This window comes from Aulonocara sp. 'chitande type north' Nkhata Bay, linkage group LG2 (genome assembly GCF_057382095.1).
Source record: "Aulonocara sp. 'chitande type north' Nkhata Bay isolate Kocher_YH1m ecotype deep benthic linkage group LG2, A_spYH_male_GT1.1, whole genome shotgun sequence".
NCBI lineage: Eukaryota > Metazoa > Chordata > Actinopteri > Cichliformes > Cichlidae > Aulonocara > Aulonocara sp. 'chitande type north' Nkhata Bay.
Genome location: NC_141345.1, coordinates 15864650 through 15883551, shown reverse-complemented (window position 1 = coordinate 15883551; position 18902 = coordinate 15864650). Strand labels below are relative to the sequence as shown.

Genomic DNA, 18902 nt, shown 5'->3' with positions numbered 1-18902 from the left:
TTATGTTGTTCAGTTATTTGCCTGCAGCGGTGCACACAAAGTCAAAGTGTGGAGGTCGATGGACGCTGCAGGCTAAATATTGACAGTTACTTGCTTCTCATTAACTCTGAGTGACACTAAAAGGAGAGCAGTTTACAGTCTGCTTTGAGCCAGTGATTAGCCAGCTGATTGGTCTGACAAGCCATGTGAGACCCTGATAGTGAAATTACCTTCCACGCTGCATCTTGTCATAAAGTGACCCGTGAGAAAAACACGCCTTTTAAAGACTGACTGGTGAACGCAAAGCTGAATCATGGATCTAGTATTTTACGCATTGAACCTTTTACTGCTAACTTATTGAGAAACACTTGTCCGGAAGTTTGAAACTTATGTAATGCCATGATTGGCTGGTCAGGTGTGCGCGAGGTGAGGAGCGAGAAACCGGGAAGAAGTCGTGGGAACAGGTGCGAAGTAAGCGACAGCAGCTCACCGTAGTCAGTTAATCACGACTGAAAGAAATAATAGTGCGTTTGCTGGCTTTGATACAGTATGCTAAAGAAAGTGTGCTAATAGGAGAACAGCACATCCCAGCTGGCATTAAGAAGAATATCAAAGCGAGCTCCGTTTAGAAATCAGGTAAGTTAATTATATTCAAGCGAAACCATAAAGGTGGCGCGTGACAGAAAACAACACTAACCTGTGTTTGCACGCGCACTTATTAATATGATAAATTATTATGATATGACAAATGCTGTGCACGCTTTTAATAGTGCTAGTGCGGTGTGTGTGTGGGGGGGAGTTTCCATTCCGACCTTAAGTCCAGTCAGCGCTGTCAGACAGATGTGTCTCCGGGCACCGCTGCTAAAGGGAGGCGGGGCATGAACAAGCTGCTGGAGGTTGTGTTTTAAAAGCTGGCAAAGTGCAACAACACAACACTTTAGTCGTTACTGTGTTGGTGTATTTGTGTGTGTGTTTTGCAGTGATGGGAATAACGGCGTTACTTTTTTCCAGTAACGAGTAATCTAACTAATTACTATTTCTATCGTTACAACGTTACAATATGGGGTGTCTGGCCCATTGCTACGGGCCATTCGATCCCTATACAACCGTTGCAAGAGCTTGGTTCGCATTGCCGGCAATAAGTCGGACTCGTTCCCGGTGGGTGATGGGCTCCGCCAGGGCTGCCCTTTGTCTCCGGTTCTGTTCATAATTTTTATGGACAGGATTTCTAGGCGCAGCCAAGTGGCGGAGGGCTTTCGCTTTGGTGGCCTCAGAATCTCATCTCTGATTTTTGCAGATGATGTGGTTCTGTTGGCTTCATCGGGTGAGGGCCTCCAGCTCGCACTGGAGCGGTTCGCAGCCGAGTGTGAAGCAGCGGGAATGAGGATCAGCACCTCCAAATCTGAGGCCATGGTTCTCAGCCGGAAAAGGGTGGAGTGCCCACTCCGGGTCGGGGATGAGTTCCTGCCCCAAGTGGAGGAGTTCAAGTATCTCGGGGTCTTGTTCGCGAGTGATGGGAGAAGGGAGCCGGAGATCGACAGACGGATTGGGGCTGCAGCTGCAGTAATGCGGACGCTGCACCGGTCCGTCGTGGTGAAGAGGGAGCTGAGTGTAAAAGCGAAGCTCTCAATTTACCGGTCGATCTACGTCCCTACCCTCACCTATGGCCACGAGCTGTGGGTAGTGACCGAAAGAACGAGATCGCGGATACAAGCGGCAGAAATGAGCTTCCTCCGAAGGGTGGCTGGCCTCTCCCTTAGAGATAGGGTGAGAAGTTCGGCCATCCGGGAGGGGCTCAGAGTAGAGCAGCTGCTGCTCCACATCGAAAGGAGCCAGCTGAGGTGGTTCGGGCATCTGACAAGGATGCCCCCTGGAGGAGGTGGCTGGGGAGAGGGAGGTCTGGGCCTCTTTGCTTAGGCTGCTGCCCCCGCGACCCGGCCCCGGACAAAGCGGATGAAAATGGATGGAAAAAATGGATGGAATATCGTTACAACGCCGTTACTGTTACTAACAAGAAAATTGCGGTCGCGTTACTATTTTTCAACAGACGGTTGAAGCTGTGCTCAGCTTACTGCATCAGTTGTACGGAAGTAGCTGTAAGTAATCTGGGCGCTACACCTTTAAGCAGCTGCGCGCTCCTGCAGACGGCAATCACTTTCTGCCCGACGATAACTTTTTGGCACAACACCTGGAGCTAAGGGGGCAAAACAATCGCATGAGTGCTGCTGTTTGACTGAGGAAGAATAAAGTAGTCGTGGTAAGCCAATCACATGACCACTTAAAGACAAAGCAACAAAGTGATATATACCAGTTTATAAATTGTGTTGATAGGCCACGTAAAACCAGAGTCGTGATAAACAATATATATGCAGCGTTTTTTCCTCAATAGTTTCGTCACGTTTAATGTCTAAGGACAGCGCAGCGAGCACTCTCTGCTTATGAGCAAAAAATAAAGAAAACCCAAAACCAAATCAAAAAACAGCCCTTTCGTGTTGGTGGAAAAATGCACCATGTCGACCAATCAAAAATGATATGGCAATACGACATTTGGTTGTTTAGGAAGAGAGATTTGTGACGTTTAGCGTGTTTGTAGTGTGTAGTTAATGTGTTGTCTTGTGTAGTTAGTGTGTAGTGTTGTGGATAGTTTTGTGTTGTGTGTCAGAACAATGAGGCGACTGCTGTCTCCAGGTAGAAACAGGAGTGATACACCTGCTGCTGTCAGACCTGCAGGTATCATCCTGTGATGTTCTCCTTTATATCTCCAAAAGTTGATTCTGTTCATGTGGACGTAGCGTTTGTGGGAGAAACGTTTCGTCACTCATCCAAGTGACTTCTTCAGTCTCAGCTGACTGCAGGTTTCCCCAAATCTTATAAACAGTACATTTGCATAATGACTGAAACCAATGGGCTGGGAGGTCAGTTCCTTAATCGTAATTATGCAAATTCTCATGACCATTGATCAATGGCCATGAGTACCACATGAGAATGGGTGCACCAGGGTGCAGGGGAGGCATCCCCCCCTCTGTCCCCTTCTGGCTGCCTGTGCCTCAATTTTATTTCAAAATCTTAGACATTCACATTACTCACACTCTCATAACACATACATATAGGATCTTGGGGGTGGGCACGATACACGGAATCCAAAGTACCATCAGGGTGTACACCTCACCCCTGGCGTCGTTGCCCACCTCTCAATTTTAAATACACGTAGACACTGAGGGCTATCAGGAGGGGCTGTGCGCTTACCTGCTGCTCTCTGGCAGGTAGCTCCATGCCCTCCTGGGTTTTAAATGCACCTTAGAACACACATGCATCAACACTACATATGAGCCTGGCGGAGGGAGGTTTGGAGTCTTCTCACATCCCCGTTCTCTGCGGCCTGCTGGAGCGGGGGGGCCAGGAGGAGGAGTTGGCCGTCCGACTGGGGTCTGGAGTGTGGGGCCTCCCTGCTGCTGCGGAGTCGGGGCGGTCTGCTTCTCCCCACCGCAGGGAAAAGGGTAACACCACCTGGGTCTGGGTGCAGTTTCCCCCTCCAGGGGCAAGGGTACCTAGACCCGGTTCTTAGAGTACGCTTGGGGAGTGTGATTGTGTGTACAGCGTCTCTTTATGTCTGTCTCCACGTTGGTTGAGTGTGGAGTAAGTGCATATGAGAGCATGAGGGTGGGAATGGATGTTTGTGTCTGTGTGTGCCTGTATGTCTGTGTCTATATGTCAGGTTGGGTATCAGTCGCCACCTCTCTGGAGACATCTCAGGCCCTCTAAGGTATGGAGGCCTATCTCCCCCCACCACCACTTCCCCTGCCGGTGGCAGGCGCCCTCAGACATCGGTGCGTTGGTGGTTCTTTGTGTCCGGGGATGGGCGCCCAGGTACACACTGGCTCACTCCTTGGTGGCTCCTTATCGGGGCCTGGAGCCTGGGGCTCGCTCGGGCCACTTCAGGGGTGGGGTGGCCTCGGCCTCTCGGCCTGAGGCCACTCTGGCACAGCTGGCTGCCGGCGGAGCTCACGGGCACGTCACTGCAACCCCCCCTGGCTTCTGCTCCGCGGCTGCTGAGTGACCCCTCATCTGGGACTCTCCTCAGCTCTTACTGGGACAGTGGCGTGGCTGCCCCTCTGTTGGTCTTCCTTGGTCTCTTGTGTTCTGGGGGCCTCTGGATGTCTGGAGTCTTGATCTCCTCCATACCTGCTTCATGCCCTGGTGGACGGGGCAGTGGCCCCCCCACACCCTCTAGCAGATCATTACATGAAGGAACCTTTTAAAAACAAGCGCGTCCATGCTCACAGGTGTACACACGGCTGCTCACACACACAAACTACACCCTTTTTGGCTCCTACCTCAAAGCACACTGTGCGCTGTCGATCTTAGGTGCTGCACAATAATGTTCAATATTTAGTATTTACTGTCATATTCCCATAGATCATTGTGATGTTGTTTATTCTATTGCTCTCGTTTTCTTCTGCTTGTTTTCTTTTTTCATTCTCAACAGGTGATCCAGGTGATTGATGTGTTTGTTTTTTTTGTCTGCTTATTTAGTTGGTTTTTGTTTTTTATCCCCGTCCCTCTTCTCCGCTGTTTTTCTTTCCCTCTTTCTTTCTCCCTTCTCTTTTCCTCATTCAGTCTGTCCCGTATCTAGCAAGTGAAAATAAAAAATAAAATAAACAATAAAAGGTGAATCAAATAGACCATTACGGCAAGGCTGGGATAGTCAATTTGGTAAAGTAAGTCCGTTGGGCATCTTTCTTCGCCTTTAGACAATAATTCTGATGGCAAAAGAGCCAAAGAGGACAGGCAAAAAGAGAAAAAAAAAACCAAAAAACATGCTAAACCCTGAGTTGGCCGTGATGCATCCATCAGAGTGTGAGTGTGTTTGTGAGGAGCAGCTCATGCTTGGATACAGATAAAAGGATGATTGTGAGCATGAAAGCGCCCGAGTGCTCAAATTCAGGAGAAAAGTGCTGTATGAGTACCAGCTCTTTAACCATCAATATTAAAAAATATTTATTTTTATTTTTTTAAGACATGGAGGAAGTATGTGCCCACTGTAGTGATGTGTGTGTAATTGGTGATCGTCCACTGTTGTGTAGTTGACAGGATTTAAAGAAGGAAGTTGGTCTGGTCATGCTGACATAGAAAGCACCGAGCACAGAGGGAATATTGTCCTAAGCTTAAAGGCTGTTGAGAACCATGTTCACATGATAAACACAGATGAGTCAATATTTAACAATCACAAGACAGAAAATAACTTCATGTATGGTCACACACACTTTTGCCCCAGAACATTGTGTCAGATAGTTTTTCCTTTGCTCAGCTGACCACATGTGGGTCATAGGTCACTGTGGCAAAGGTGAAGGCACTCAGGCGTTGCTGAAACCTGCTGTCCTTTGCAAGAAGGCTGTAACTGTGTGAGAATGAGACAAATGAAAGAGACGCGTCACCAGACAAAGAGACCGCATTGATGTTGTTTATTAATTTTGAAGATACTCTGCATTTAACTGCTATTAGAACAAGTTTAACTTTGCTTGGTTTGGTCTCCCAGTCTTCACTATCAGATTAAATTACAGAAACATGCATTGATTGTTTGACTTTGAGTTAGACTGATCGTTTTCCAGGAGCCAGCCAATTAGAGGGCTCCCGTGGCCCCGCCTGACCTCTTAAAAGAATGTTTGTTGCTGTTGCGTGTCAACGGTGCATTAGTGCATTGTGAAGGCAGAGCGGCAGTAAAAACTGCAGGATCCCTGCCACTGGATGCTCAGTGTCTCACCTGGCTGCTCTCTGTTACAGGTTAGTGGGTGAGAAACACGTTAAAACATGGAGAAACACACACGGGGATACGGAAATAGTGTGTGTCGTGTGTTGTTCTTGCATTATCCTGTTATTATTAACTGTTGTACAGTTAGCATTCACAGCTAAGCCTCTTCTTTTACAGGTTATTCCAGTTTAAGAGACTGGCTCATGTTATTGTCATGCATGTGCTGGGAAATGAAACACTGAGTAGTATTAGTGTAGGTGAAACAAGCGCTCTGCAATCAAAGGATGAGAAACTAGACTGAAGGTTTCCTTGTAATGTGGAAGCGTCTTCACCTTATAATATAAAGCACGCTAGAGTGACTGCTGTTGTGATTTGATGCTACATAAATTGAATTGAACTGAATTGGTGGGTGGTCTGCCAAAATAATAAAAAAGATTATTTAAAAATGCTAAATCCTTTTCTGTAATAATATTACTTGTAATTTAAGTTTCTGAAATTGATTGAACTCTTTCTGCATATGTGCAGTCGGGGAAAGAAGTATCCGACCCCTTGTTGAATTCATAATTTTGACCACGTGCAAAGAATTGAGCACTCTATAATTTCAATGTTTTTTTTCTTGGTCTTAAAAGAGAAACAATAGCATTAACATTTAACAGTGATGTATTTTGTTATGCAGTTTATGTAGAGTAACAGAATGTGACTGTGAGAGAGGGCACAGCTGATACAGGAACCTGAACTCTTGAGGTACATTTCAACTCAAGCTGTGCTTTAAGTAGGATTGTTTTCTCACACTTCAGTTCAGTCTTACAGACAGTTTTTCTTTTATCCTGCTAATGAGAATGCAGCAACTTTCATTTTAAGAGCTGAGAGAGGAGAAGTCCAAATCGTGGGTCTGCCTTGGTGTTGCTGTGAGAAGTGCTGTCTGTGTTTTCTAGAGTCTAGACTAGGGGTGGGCAACTTCAGGCCTCAAGCAACAGTGTCCTGCAGGTTTTAGATCTCACCCTGGGTCAACACACCTGAATTAATTGATTAGTTCATTACTAGGCCTCTGGAGGACTTCAACACATGTTGAGGAGGCCATTTAGCCATTTGAATCAGCTGTATTTGACCAAGGACACTGGCCCTCGAGGCCTGGAGTTGCCCACCGCTGGTCTGGACCATAAGGTCATCGTCTTCATCTGTTCTCACATGAAGATGTCACACTTTCCAGTCTGTTTATTCTTCAACAGCTTTGCAGTCACAGTCTGTGCTGGGAGACTGTGTGGACTAAGAAATGTGGACCCAAACGCAGACAAAATGAAGCGCTTTTGTTATAGCTGATGGAAAAATTACAAAAATAAAGGGCAAAGCAAACAATACAAAAATAAAGAATAACCTAAATTGGCTAAACTAGAATTGAACATGAAAACCCTGGACATGCTTAACACGAATACCTGAAACATGGAACGCAGACGACCTGACCCCGACTGACAGAAAACTAACACACAGAGGTGTATTTAGTGTGGAAACACATGAATGAACATGGGAGCAAAACTAAACACACCGAACAGGGAACGCACAATAATAAAACAGGAAACATAGAGAGATGTAGGCTGGGACACACGAGCCTGACATGAGGGTCGAGAGAGGGAGAGGGTGGGAGCGAGGGCAATAACTGGGATGAGGGAGGCTTAACTGTGTTTTTGTTGTAATGCTGAGAACTCCTCCAACTATTAAACAACAACACTGGCACAGAATGGGACGAATACATCTGATGCCTGGGAGAATCTGTTAAATATATGATATACGATCCAATTGCACTGTAACGTGAGTCACAGCTGAACGAGATCGCCTGCTATTACTGTACGGGAAAAGCAGCAGTCTTTCATTTGGTTTCTGTACTTAACAGTAAAGAGATGTTGCACGCTTCAGTGCACAGGATTATTATTAACAAACAAACAGCCCTTACATTAGACCAAAGTCTTTCATAAACATCAGCCACTGCTGTCTGTGTGTGTCGGCTTGAAGATTTGGTTATAATCAGCAGCCGATATCTGACTTCTGTCTAAATCTGCGACTCTCCACCATTTGACCCTAGAACTGAAGAAGCTTCTCGGATGAAGGTGAAACGTCTTCAAGCAACTTAAAGAAGTCCTGATGCTTTTCTTTCCAAGCTCCTTAGACTACGATGACCTGGATGACTGAGAACCTTCACAGACATACAGCCCTTCTCAGAGTCTCCAGTGACATTTTGATGCAAAATGATGCAGGAAAATGTTCTGTTCTCCTGATGTTGGTAGAGTTGACCATCGAATTCTGCTTGAAAGGCTGAAACATTGGGTCGGTGTATCTGGATCTGCCTTGGAGTGGTTCTCCTCATATCTATATGAACGATACTTTTCTGTGACAGTTTCTAAATACCGGTCATCTTCCACTTCTAAGCTTTTACTTTTATTTCAGGTTTGTGGGTCAAGGACCTAGAGGCTTCAGAGGGGCTTTTAATGAATTTAGGGGTCCTAGAGGAACCCTTTTGAGGGAGGAGGTGCTACGTCCCTCTGTAGCCCCTAATCATCTCAATGTGTTCAGCTGGTGCTAATTGGCCACACCTAGTCAGGTGTGGATAAAAGCATACCTGAGGCAAGCTTCCCAGGGAGCTCGCTTGTCTTTGCCTTGATGGCATCAGCCATTTTAGCCGACCTGGTATTCCATTCTAAGATAATACCTCTTCTCACCTATACTCTGGTATTCGTCTCCTTTTTTATGTTGCGGCTTTTGAGCCAGGTCGTAACATAACCTATGGTGCGCCACATGGTTCTGTGCTGGGGCCTTTATTGTTTCTAATGTATCTACTTCCTCTCCAGCATATTTTAAGCCCCTTTGAGGGCATTTGCTACCCAGATGATATCCAGTCCCAAGATGTTTCTAAGCTGCAGATTCTGAATGAGTGCTTAGAATCCATTAAAGGTTGGATGGTCGACAACTTTCTCCAACTTAATGAAGGACAGACCAAAGTCCTTGTATGTGCTCCTGACAGACATGTACCTAAGATAATGAATGCTCCTGGTCCTCTTTCAACATTTGTGAAATCGTCCATCAGGAACCTCGGGGTAATCTTTGACCCGGCTCACTTTGGTGAGCCTGCTTTTATCACTTAACAAAACATTTCTAAATTAAGTCTCGTACTGAACTGGAGATTATTATTCATGCAGTCATTTTATCATAATTGGATTGCTGTAATTCACTGTTTACATCTCTAAGAAAAAACTCCCTGGAGCGTCTGCAGATTGTCCAAAACGCTGCAGCAAGGCTTCTGACCAAAACATTGAAGTACTCATTTTGTTAACTTTTGTCTGCTTTTGTTTTATACTTTGTCTTCCCTGTGTGAAGCACTTTGTGATCTTTTATCTAGAAAGGTGCTATATAAATAAAATTTACTTACTTACTTTACTAAACTATGGATAAAAAAAGATTCAAAGTACAATAACGATGTGTCTTCTCTTGCTCTTTCTAGGTGAACTCCTGGCCAAAAACGTCTTCATATTGCTTGCAACCACACCTCAGGGCATTCAGTCTAACTGCACCTGGACGAACAGAGCAGAGCAGTCAGTGTTGTTGAAGGCACCTCATCGCAAATAACATGGAGGAGTTTATTCAGAACCTGCCAGATCTAGATGTCAGCTGCTACGTCAGAAACATGTCCACCCCTGTGTTAGTCAGCATTGGGGCTGTGGTTGCTGCAACAACCTATTACCTGGCAACACGATCCAGGCCCCTCCCACAGGTCTGTGACCTGCAGATGCAGTCAGTTGAGGTTCAGGTAAGTTTGGTCCCTGTCAGAGTCACAGGATAGTTATGCTGATCGATGATGTGACCCACAAATTACTTGCTGTCATTAATTCTCTAACAAGATTTTTCATACAGAAACGTTCCAGCTGCTGTCGTTATTGTTGCATTCACAATCTGTTTCATTGTCATTGTGAGGGTGGAGATTTGGCACGCCGATCAGTTCTACTGACCACTGACAGTCCCTTGACACATATCTATGATGATGCCACTACGTTGTATGAATTCTTTCTCAGAGGCGCCAGAGTGTCCAGTAAGTCACCAGTAATACAATTTAATCCCAATGTGGTACTTTTACTGTATAAATCAAGCTCGCATTCAGATTCATCCTTAACTGCACTGGTGCAGTAGTGATGATGTGTTTAACATCTCATAGTAACTTTGACTTTGTTGAATACAAAAACTGTATATAAAAGATGGATATTTTATTTGAATATTTAGATATTTTAATACAATTTTATGACACACGTTATGTAAAAATTAACCTCCTACGCGATCATTAAGGCAAACTTAGCTGTAGAGACCGCAACTGTTGTTTTTACAGTTTTCATATTAAACATGTATGCTGCTGCTTTAAAGATGAGCATTTAAAAATGGGACCCTTTTTCCATTTTTGCAGAGGAACGGTCTGAAAAAGAAAGTGAATGACATGGATTACCACTCATGTGGTTTTTCCACATTAGAGGAACAGCTTTGTCACATGTATGTGCCAACCATAAGAGCCATTGTGTCAGTTGTTTTGGAACCAGAAGTCCATATTTAGATAAGAAGATGAAAGGCACAGTTAAATTATTTCAGAAATCTCTCAGTCAGAACATGCTATATCATGTTTAGGTAGAAACTAGCGAGCTAACTTCCTGCTAACTTCTAACTCCGTTAAATTTATTAAATCCTGTTTTCATGGATGCCTGGATGTTAAACTTAATTGTTACACCTGGTAAAGCAGCAACGCTGATCATTTTATTAAAGATGAAAGACTTTAGACAGTTTTTAACTCTCAGTGATGCCGCAGTGTTTGTTTGACTTTGGGACCTGTGTACTCTTTCTTAATGCCAGAAGCCTGACAAAATAGTCAACACTTCAGTTTACTGCTGTGCCAGCAGCCAAGCATGCAGGGTAGGAAGTGTAATCATCTATATGTGTAATAGGGATATGTGTATGAAGACATCCTGGGAACACTTTTGAATTTGTGACATTAGGTTGCTCTAACTTTCCACTGTAGTAACTCTTCTCTTTCATCGTCCAGGTAACGGTCCCTGTGTCGGCTCCAGGAAGCCAAAACAGCCTTATGAATGGATTTCCTACAGAGAGGTAAGAGATACCAAGATTAGCTCACCTTGTATAAACACTATGGCCTCCAGGGTGAAAGCTACAGTTGGCAGTCAGTATAAACAGTTGTTTACAAAGTGGTGGTCAAAAAGGTGACCTCGTCTTTTTGGTCACGTTGTTTGCCGGTGACATTCACTCTGCAAGTGCGTCATTTTATTCTGTATGCAAATCTGAAATCGTCACTTTGTAACTTTGTGCTAAATGTGATCACATGTAAATGAGAAGGTGAAAAGGCAAAATGAGCATAAATCAAACTTTGATTTCTGAGGCTGAACAAGGTTGAGTTTGTCAGCATTAACAGCTGGTGTGTGTGTCTGTGTGTTTATGTGTTAGGTAATTGAGCAAGCAGAGAATCTGGGTTCTGCATTTCTTCACAAAGGAAACAGCAAGACTGCCGACTCTCACATCGGCATATTCTCTCAGAACAGACCAGAGGTACATAATCGCACACTTTCAAGGTTTTAGTCTTTACTTTAACAAGCAGCTGCTCTATGATCTCACAGCCTCATTACTTCAGTGCTAAGATGAACCTGAATGTGCTGCTTTTTGACGACGGAGTCATTATCAAACTTAATCTTGTAATGTTTGTTTAAATAATTTCCCCCAGGGATCAATAAAGTATTCTGATTCTGATGATTCTGATTTGTGTGTGTAGTGGACCATCAGTGAGCTGGCGTGTTACACCTATTCTCTGGTGTCAGTCCCTCTGTATGACACGCTGGGAACAGAGGCTATCAGCTATATTATAGACAAAGGTAAACAATGGTGATTTCAAATCAAATCAAATCAAATCACTTTTATTGTCACAGCACATGTGCAGGCACACTGGCACAGCACATGCGAGTGAAATTCTTGTGTGCGAGCCCCACAAGCAACAGAGATGTGCAAACACAACAACACAAACGAGCAAAATACAAGAATGGCCAACCTGAAACTAATAAATATATGTACAATATATAATAGTGTATGCATTTCTGGATGTGTATACTAAATATTTTCCTGCGTGTGTGTGTGTGTGTGTGTGTGTGTGTGTGTGTGTGTGTGTGTGTGTGTGTGTGTGTGTGTATACACATTTTTACAAATTAAATAGTAAAAAAAAAAAAAAAAAAAAATAATAATAATAATAATAATAATAATAAAATATATAAAATATACAGAGTTGAATATGTGCAAAACAAGTGGCATTTATATACAGTGTGGAGTGCATAATGTTGAAGATTTGGATACATGGCAGAGGTTTTTCTGAAGACGTTCAGCTGATTATCTGCTATTTGTTTTTGCAGCTTCTATCTCAACTATAGTGTGCGATGTGATGGATAAAGTCAATCTAGTGCTGGACTGCATTAACAACACGAAACACAGTGTGAGAACAATTGTTCTAATGGAGAGCCCGAACACCAGCCTGATCGAACGGGGACAGCAGGCTGGAATCCACATCCTCAGCCTGCAGGAGATGATGGTCAGAAGGCTTTTTCTTTTTTTAAATTTATTATTATTATTATTATTATTTATCGTAATTTCTTTGTCTTTTGTGTGTAATTATTTCATTCTTCTGCTTTTACCTTTAATAAACTTTATTCTTTTCCTTCAACAGCTTCTCCTTTGTTTTCTGTTTTTGTGCAGTGCTGTAAAAGTACTCAATTCCTTCCTGATTTTCTATTTTTTGTATATTTCTCACACTTTCAAATCTTTCGGATCATTAAACAAATTGGAATATTAGACAAAGGCAAGAGTAAATACAAAATGCAGTTTTAAACGATGACTTCATTTATTAAGGGGGAAAGAAAACCTATCCAACCTAGCAGAGAACTGCTGTCAATTAAAAGGGACGCTCCCCACCTTTCAATCCGTGTCAATGGTGTGGTTCACTTGGACAGATGTGAGCACAGTAATCACACTCTGGTGCAGACCAGAACCACCACAATGAGACGCTTTGGAGGAGGTGGTCTCTGTGCGAGTCCAAATGAACTCCAGAGCGATTCACTTAAATGTGATCTGACCCAAATACCCAAAATGTGTATACTGAGCTAAACACCTCCCTGTGTCCAGCTGTGACAGTGGGAGGTGTAAATACACAATGCAGTCTTTTAAAATTATAACTTCATTTATTCAAAGAAAAAAAGCTTCCCAGACCTTCTATGTGTGAAGTTATTGATCCCCCCCCTTTTTAAACCATGATTTAAATGCCATTAACCACATTCTCAGAAAGTTGAGTTTAATTTTATTTGATTACTGTCAAACCTTCTGACTCATGAAATCACTGAAATGCTAAACCTGTCTAACAAAGTGAAGTAGGTTAAAAGAAATAAAGTTTAAAAGACCAAAAGGAAACAAAGTCCTTGACATCTATCAGTTACAAAGTTGTTACAAATGCAGTTCTAAGGGCGAGCCCAAATGGATCAATCTAGAAACGTTCGAGTGAACCATCCCTGGATTGGGCACATAATCAGATTTACTCCTAGAGTGCATCAATGACACATCGAGGAGGTAGCGCAAAAATAAAACTACATCTAAAGAAATGCAAGCCTCACTTATCTCAGTAAGGTCAAAGTTCATGATTCAACAATAAGAAAAGAGATGATATCATGGGAGAGTTACAAGGAGAAAATCACTGCTGACCAAAAAGAACAGGCTCGTCTCAGATTTATCGGTTATCACAAATACGAGGGTGGCACAACCAGTTAACAGCTTTTACACAGAGCCAGACTGGCTTTGATAGCTTTTCATCTTTACTTAATGAAAAGTTTACTTTGATTAACTTTGTGTAAAATTCAAATTTTTCTAGTAATCTGAAACATTTCAGTGTGACAGATGTGCAAAAAGCTAATAATCCAGGAAGTAGGCAAATAGTTTAGTTTTGCTGTCCTTGCTGCTTTGTGTTTATTTGGCCTGTTTTCACTTTCATTTGTTTCTTAGATGGTTACTTCTTCGGCCTACGTTTCCTGTTGTTTTGTCTCAGTTGTCATCATTTCCTTTTATCTCTGTATTCTCAGATCTGTTAGTTAACCTGCTTTTCTTGTTGCACAGGCCATAGGGAAGGCCAACCACCAGGAACCACTGGTATGTAAACACAGGCCTGTTAGACTGTCTCTAAATATTGAGGATGCTGTCTGTTATGCTGTCTGATCCATTTTTACCTCCATCTCTTCAGCCCCCTCAGCCCAAGGACATGGCAGTCATCTGCTTTACCAGTGGAACAACAGGTGACACATCCACAGACTCACAGTGACATGCAGCCACTCTGATTTGAGTTAACTAAAATATTTGCCATGTCTCCTGTACGCACTTTCAGGAAAACCAAAGGGAGCTATGTTGACACATGGGAATATTGTCTCCAACTGCTCAGCTGTCATCAAGATTACAGGGGTGAGGTGCTGATGTAATCATAGACCATCTCTCTGTTTGCTCATCGCACATCTCTTTGAAGCTGGTCGTTTGAGACCTTGTGGTGACCCTTCTGAGTTTTTCTACATAACATGAAAATGTTTTTCTAGTAAATGAAAGTAATCTGTTGCCGTGACTCTTAAGGCTTAAATTGTAAATAAATAAATGTGCAAAATTACAGAAAACATTTCAGAATTACTACGGACTCAATGTAGAAAACTAAAGTTTCTATAGTAGTTAAAGAAAACATTTGTTTGTCTGTTACTTTGATGTTATATGAATTGTCTCTTTATCAGTAGGAAAAACTGTAAAACTTATGAAAATATAACAAAAAGTGTAAAATGTATGTCCAAAGATTGCAGTCTTTGTTGGACCAATTTGGCCCCCGGGCCTTATGTTTGACTCCCCAGCTCTAACGTATCGTATGTCAGTCTAGTAGTTTCCTCAGGTGCTTGCCTGGAAGTTGAGACTTTATTGATTGTGGGTACTGCCCACTTTTCATCACCAGGAGTTTGTTCACCAGTAGACACTCAAAGTCACCAAATAGCCTTAATTTTTATTCTGCCCTGTCCCCACATCACTGCACATCGCTTCTAGTGTCTATGCAGCTTCAGGAAGGAGAAGGAAAGGAAAAATGCTGAAGGGAAGATAGAGAAAACACAGCTCACTAAGACCTTTAATGGTCTCGTCCCTCTTCTCTCCAGTCGTACGTTCAGACCGCTTCAGAAGAAGCTTGCTGTCTTTTCTGCATCTGTCCTACATGCTGGGGAGGGCGGGGGGATTACGAAGGTTAATGCTTTCCATCTCTGTCTTTGTGCATGTGTGTTTGTCTTTGTGTTGATTGCTTGCTGTGTGTGTTTGTTTTAGACCACCTGTCCAGTGCTTCCCAATGATATCCATTTGTCCTATCTGCCCCTGGCTCACATGTTTGAGAGGGTCGTGCAGGTTTGTTCCACCTGTCGTTAAAAATCAAGGAGGATTCCTTCCGGCCTGCTGTGTCAGGCTCCTTTTAATAACATTGTCCCAAATTTCCTCTCCCTGTCTGGTAGGGAGTCATGTTGATACATGGAGCCAGGATTGGTTATTTCCAGGGAGATATTCGTCGACTGTCAGATGACATGAAGGTGCTGAAGCCTACGGTGTTCCCCGTGGTTCCACGACTCTTAAACAGAATGTATGATAAGGTATGAAGAAGTGTAAGCACTCTGCTCATTTGTGTGCTATGATATCTTATAAAGATACGATTTTGCATAAATGCAGTGCTGATCGTAAGCTTTACTGATGTTGTTCTGTTTAATCCTGGTAATTCTTCTGGTGTAGATCTTCGGTCTGGCCAACTCACCCTGGAAGCGCTGGCTGCTGGAATTTGCCTTCAAGAGGAAGCATTCTGAGATCATGAAAGGCATCATCAGGAAAGACAGTATATGGGATAAGCTCATCTTCAACAAGGTCCAGGTATTCAGAGCCAGCACCGCTTTTATTTTAATACTATTTTGTCAGCTGCTGTTATGACAAAATGACTAATTGTCCATGAATATATACAGTTTATTATTTTAAACAACAGTGAAAAAATTAAAAAAAAAACATAAATACCAACCTACTCGTTACCTGGGGATCCACTTTATTAAAAGGAAATTTTCCATTCTAGGAAAATGGAAAACAGAGCAAACAATGACGATACAAAAACACTGTAGTATCAGAGCATTAACAATGTCTGAGTGAGTTTGTTTGGGATGCATTTGAGCAGCTGTGAAGTAAATAATGTGATGTGCTGCCCTCTGCAGGCCAGTCTTGGTGGCTGTGTGCGTCTCATGATAACAGGAGCAGCTCCCATATCTCCAGTTGTTCTCACCTTCCTCAGAGCTGCACTAGGCTGTCAGGTAACACACACACACACACAATTGCTGAATGTAATCTACTGTTATCCTGTGGTGTTTTACTTCCGTAGTATGTGACATCACAGTAATGTCCTCTGGGATGATCCACCCCGCCCTCCTTTTGTCATTTTCCATGTTGCATAATTCTGTCTGTAGCAGCAGCATCACTAACGATTATAATAATAATTGTGGTTTGTGCTCTGTCTCAGTTCTATGAAGGCTATGGACAAACCGAGTGCACTGCAGGTTGCACAGTGACCATGCCTGGAGACTGCACTGCAGGTAGCACATAACAAAGCTGCAGAACTTAACCAACCTTACTTAACCTACTTTAACCAACTATGTAAAAGTATGAAATGATTACTGATCTGAAGATGACCTCAAACTGACTTCATCTCAACAGGTCATGTTGGAGCGCCTCTGCCCTGTAACATAGTTAAACTGGTGGATGTACCCGAGATGAACTACCTGGCTGAAAATGGAGAGGGAGAGGTAAAACTAAAAAGCTGACATCAGCACATATAGCTTACTTAATGTCCATAGTTGTTTCAGTCATTCACACTAGTCACGTGTGCGTATGTGTTCCAGGTGTGCGTGAAGGGCGCCAACGTATTCCAAGGCTATCTAAATGACCCAGAGAGAACAGCAGAGACCATCGATGCAGATGGGTGGGTCCACACGGGAGACATTGGGAAATGGCTTCCGGTGGGTTCTTCATCTGTTCATTACATTAAGCTCAATACATATGTGGTCTGTGGCCACACCAGGATTCAGTGCGTGCGCGTGTTTGTTTACAGAATGGCACCCTGAAGATCGTGGACAGAAAGAAGCACATCTTTAAGCTGGCACAGGGCGAGTACATTGCTCCTGAGAAGATAGAGAACATCTACATGAGGAGTGATGCGGTGGCGCAGGTATTTGTGCATGGAGACAGTCTGCAGGTAGGTCCTCTCTTTAAAACTGCAAGTTTCTCTAGAACAAAGTCCACTTTGAATGAGATACATTTACATGTTGTTTGCCTCCAGGCGTGTCTGGTAGCAGTGGTGGTTCCTGACCCCGACTTCCTGTCTGACTGGACCAGGAGGACGCTGGGATTGCAGGGCAGCTACCTGGAACTATGTGGCAGAGCGGTAATGGATTCAGAAAGCTTGCACAAAAGTCTTGAGCCATCCCTTATTTCTTTATATTTTTGCTGCAGGTGAAATAGGTGGAGCGATTTATAGAAATATGTGCAAATATAAACGGTTTATAAGGCAAAATCTGATGGCTAATTATTATGTGTACACACAACACTGGTTCGTCTGTTGTTTAGGTTTCTCTTTATGGTTGAATGACTCATAGGCCAGTGTTCAGCAGCTTAACAATGTTAATATTGAGTAATATATTGAGAATTTTTTCATTCTTCTGTATTTAGGAAGTTAAAGCAGCCATCTTGGAAGACATGCTGAGGCTGGGCAAGGCAGGAGGCCTCAAGTCCTTTGAGCAGGTACAGCACTCAGTCATAGTTGAAGTATTTCTGTATACTTTGAATTGTTTTTCCATCAAATATTAGAAGTAATATTATTATTGTCACTAACACCACCTGGCCACATGTCTGTTCTTTAGGTAAAAGCCATCTGCATTCACACCGAGCTGTTCTCCATCGAAAACGACCTACTCACTCCAACAATGAAGGCCAAGAGGAACGAACTGCGCCAGTACTTCAGATCCCAGATCGACGAGTTATACGCTGGGATCAAAATGTAGAAGGACAAGTGGAGAGCGGGAGGGAAGAATAGGCGGCAGCTCTTCTAATGGTGCTTTAGATTCAATTAAAAGGGGAAAGAATAACTGAGGTACAAGCTGAAGCACACAACAGAAAGCAAATGAATGAGACCCTCTGAGGCCATCATCACAGGCCTGTACTACAAAGCAGGTTATCTTTTTATTACCTGGCTTAATTAAAAGTAACAACTACTTCCACACACACAATGGTGCTTATCAAATCAGTAATGTGATTTTATGGACATAGACGAAGACAAGGACACTACAGTACAAACCCTGAGGACTCGCTTTAGTTCTCACGGCCAAACAACACGATTGTCATGCTCAACAGAACACAAAAATAATTTGACTACAGGATCTGTGGTACGCAAGACAGGAAGTCAATTTTAACTGTTGATGGAATTGATTAGTCCTTGATATTTAAATATTAATGATGATGATGCTGATAAGGTGCTGAGTCTGAAGAAGCTGTTTTTTGTTTGTACTTCAACTTTGTCACATCACAAATCTCAGGCCAGCAAAAAGCAAACACACATTGTGCACTTTTGTTTTGCATCATTCTCACACAGAATGGTTCACTGGCATTGATGAGACAGTTTGATGTCATGATTTTGTTTTAGTGTTGAAATTTTTAACAGCAAGATTGTTTCACTTGGTTCCTTCATTGTCTGCATGAATTAATTTAGTTGCAGTCAGGGCTTGTCTAGGGGGATCAGCAGATGAAACAATTCAATGTTAGCTTACTGTACACAGGGAAGTCACTCAGGAACATACGGAGCAGACACAGAGGGAAAGCCTTGTTAATGTTTAATTACTTTATAGTGGGTTCAGGAAGGGAAGAGATTTGGTGAATGAATCGGTTTTTTAAATAATGCATTATTTAGATAACAAGGAAAAATAACATTGATTTGTATTATAATTGTTTTTAATGTCACATTTTGTAAAATATTTGATTAAAAAAATCGGTGTAATGTTTGTACATTGCTTCACTAATGCAC

At 42.8% G+C, this 18902-nt stretch overlaps 1 protein-coding gene across 8 annotated transcripts; it reads left to right on the top strand.

Moving 5' to 3' along the window:
- The first annotated feature begins 229 nt into the window (after positions 1-229).
- On the top strand, positions 230-18879 carry LOC147337531 (long-chain-fatty-acid--CoA ligase 1-like). 8 transcript variants are annotated; one of them, XM_086305625.1, is made up of 22 exons: positions 230-615; positions 7806-8003; positions 9219-9524; positions 9689-9803; positions 10797-10861; positions 11213-11314; positions 11535-11634; positions 12163-12338; positions 13907-13939; positions 14031-14082; positions 14172-14245; positions 15131-15208; positions 15313-15447; positions 15584-15718; positions 16048-16143; positions 16350-16422; positions 16544-16632; positions 16729-16845; positions 16938-17081; positions 17166-17270; positions 17555-17626; positions 17746-18879. In XM_086305625.1, the coding sequence occupies exons 3-22, from the start codon at positions 9345-9347 to the stop codon at positions 17884-17886; spliced, it is 2082 nt and encodes a 693-aa protein (XP_086161751.1). In that variant the 5' UTR covers positions 230-615; positions 7806-8003; positions 9219-9344; the 3' UTR covers positions 17887-18879. The 8 variants fall into 8 exon arrangements, with proteins under 8 accessions (XP_086161751.1, XP_086161722.1, XP_086161772.1 ...); XM_086305606.1 differs by lacking the exon at positions 230-615 and adding an exon at positions 5660-5760; XM_086305596.1 differs by lacking the exon at positions 7806-8003.
- The last annotated feature ends 23 nt before the right edge of the window (positions 18880-18902 follow it).

Excerpts from the sequence above, each read along its gene's own strand:
- LOC147337531 (XM_086305596.1), top strand. The coding sequence starts at position 9,345 with ATGGAGGAGTTTATTCAGAACCTGCCAGATCTAGATGTCAGCTGCTAC. Across the intron at positions 11,635-12,162 it reads CAGCTATATTATAGACAAAG|CTTCTATCTCAACTATAGTG; the intron begins GTAAACAATGGT and ends TTGTTTTTGCAG. Across the intron at positions 17,627-17,745 it reads GCCTCAAGTCCTTTGAGCAG|GTAAAAGCCATCTGCATTCA; the intron begins GTACAGCACTCA and ends TCTGTTCTTTAG.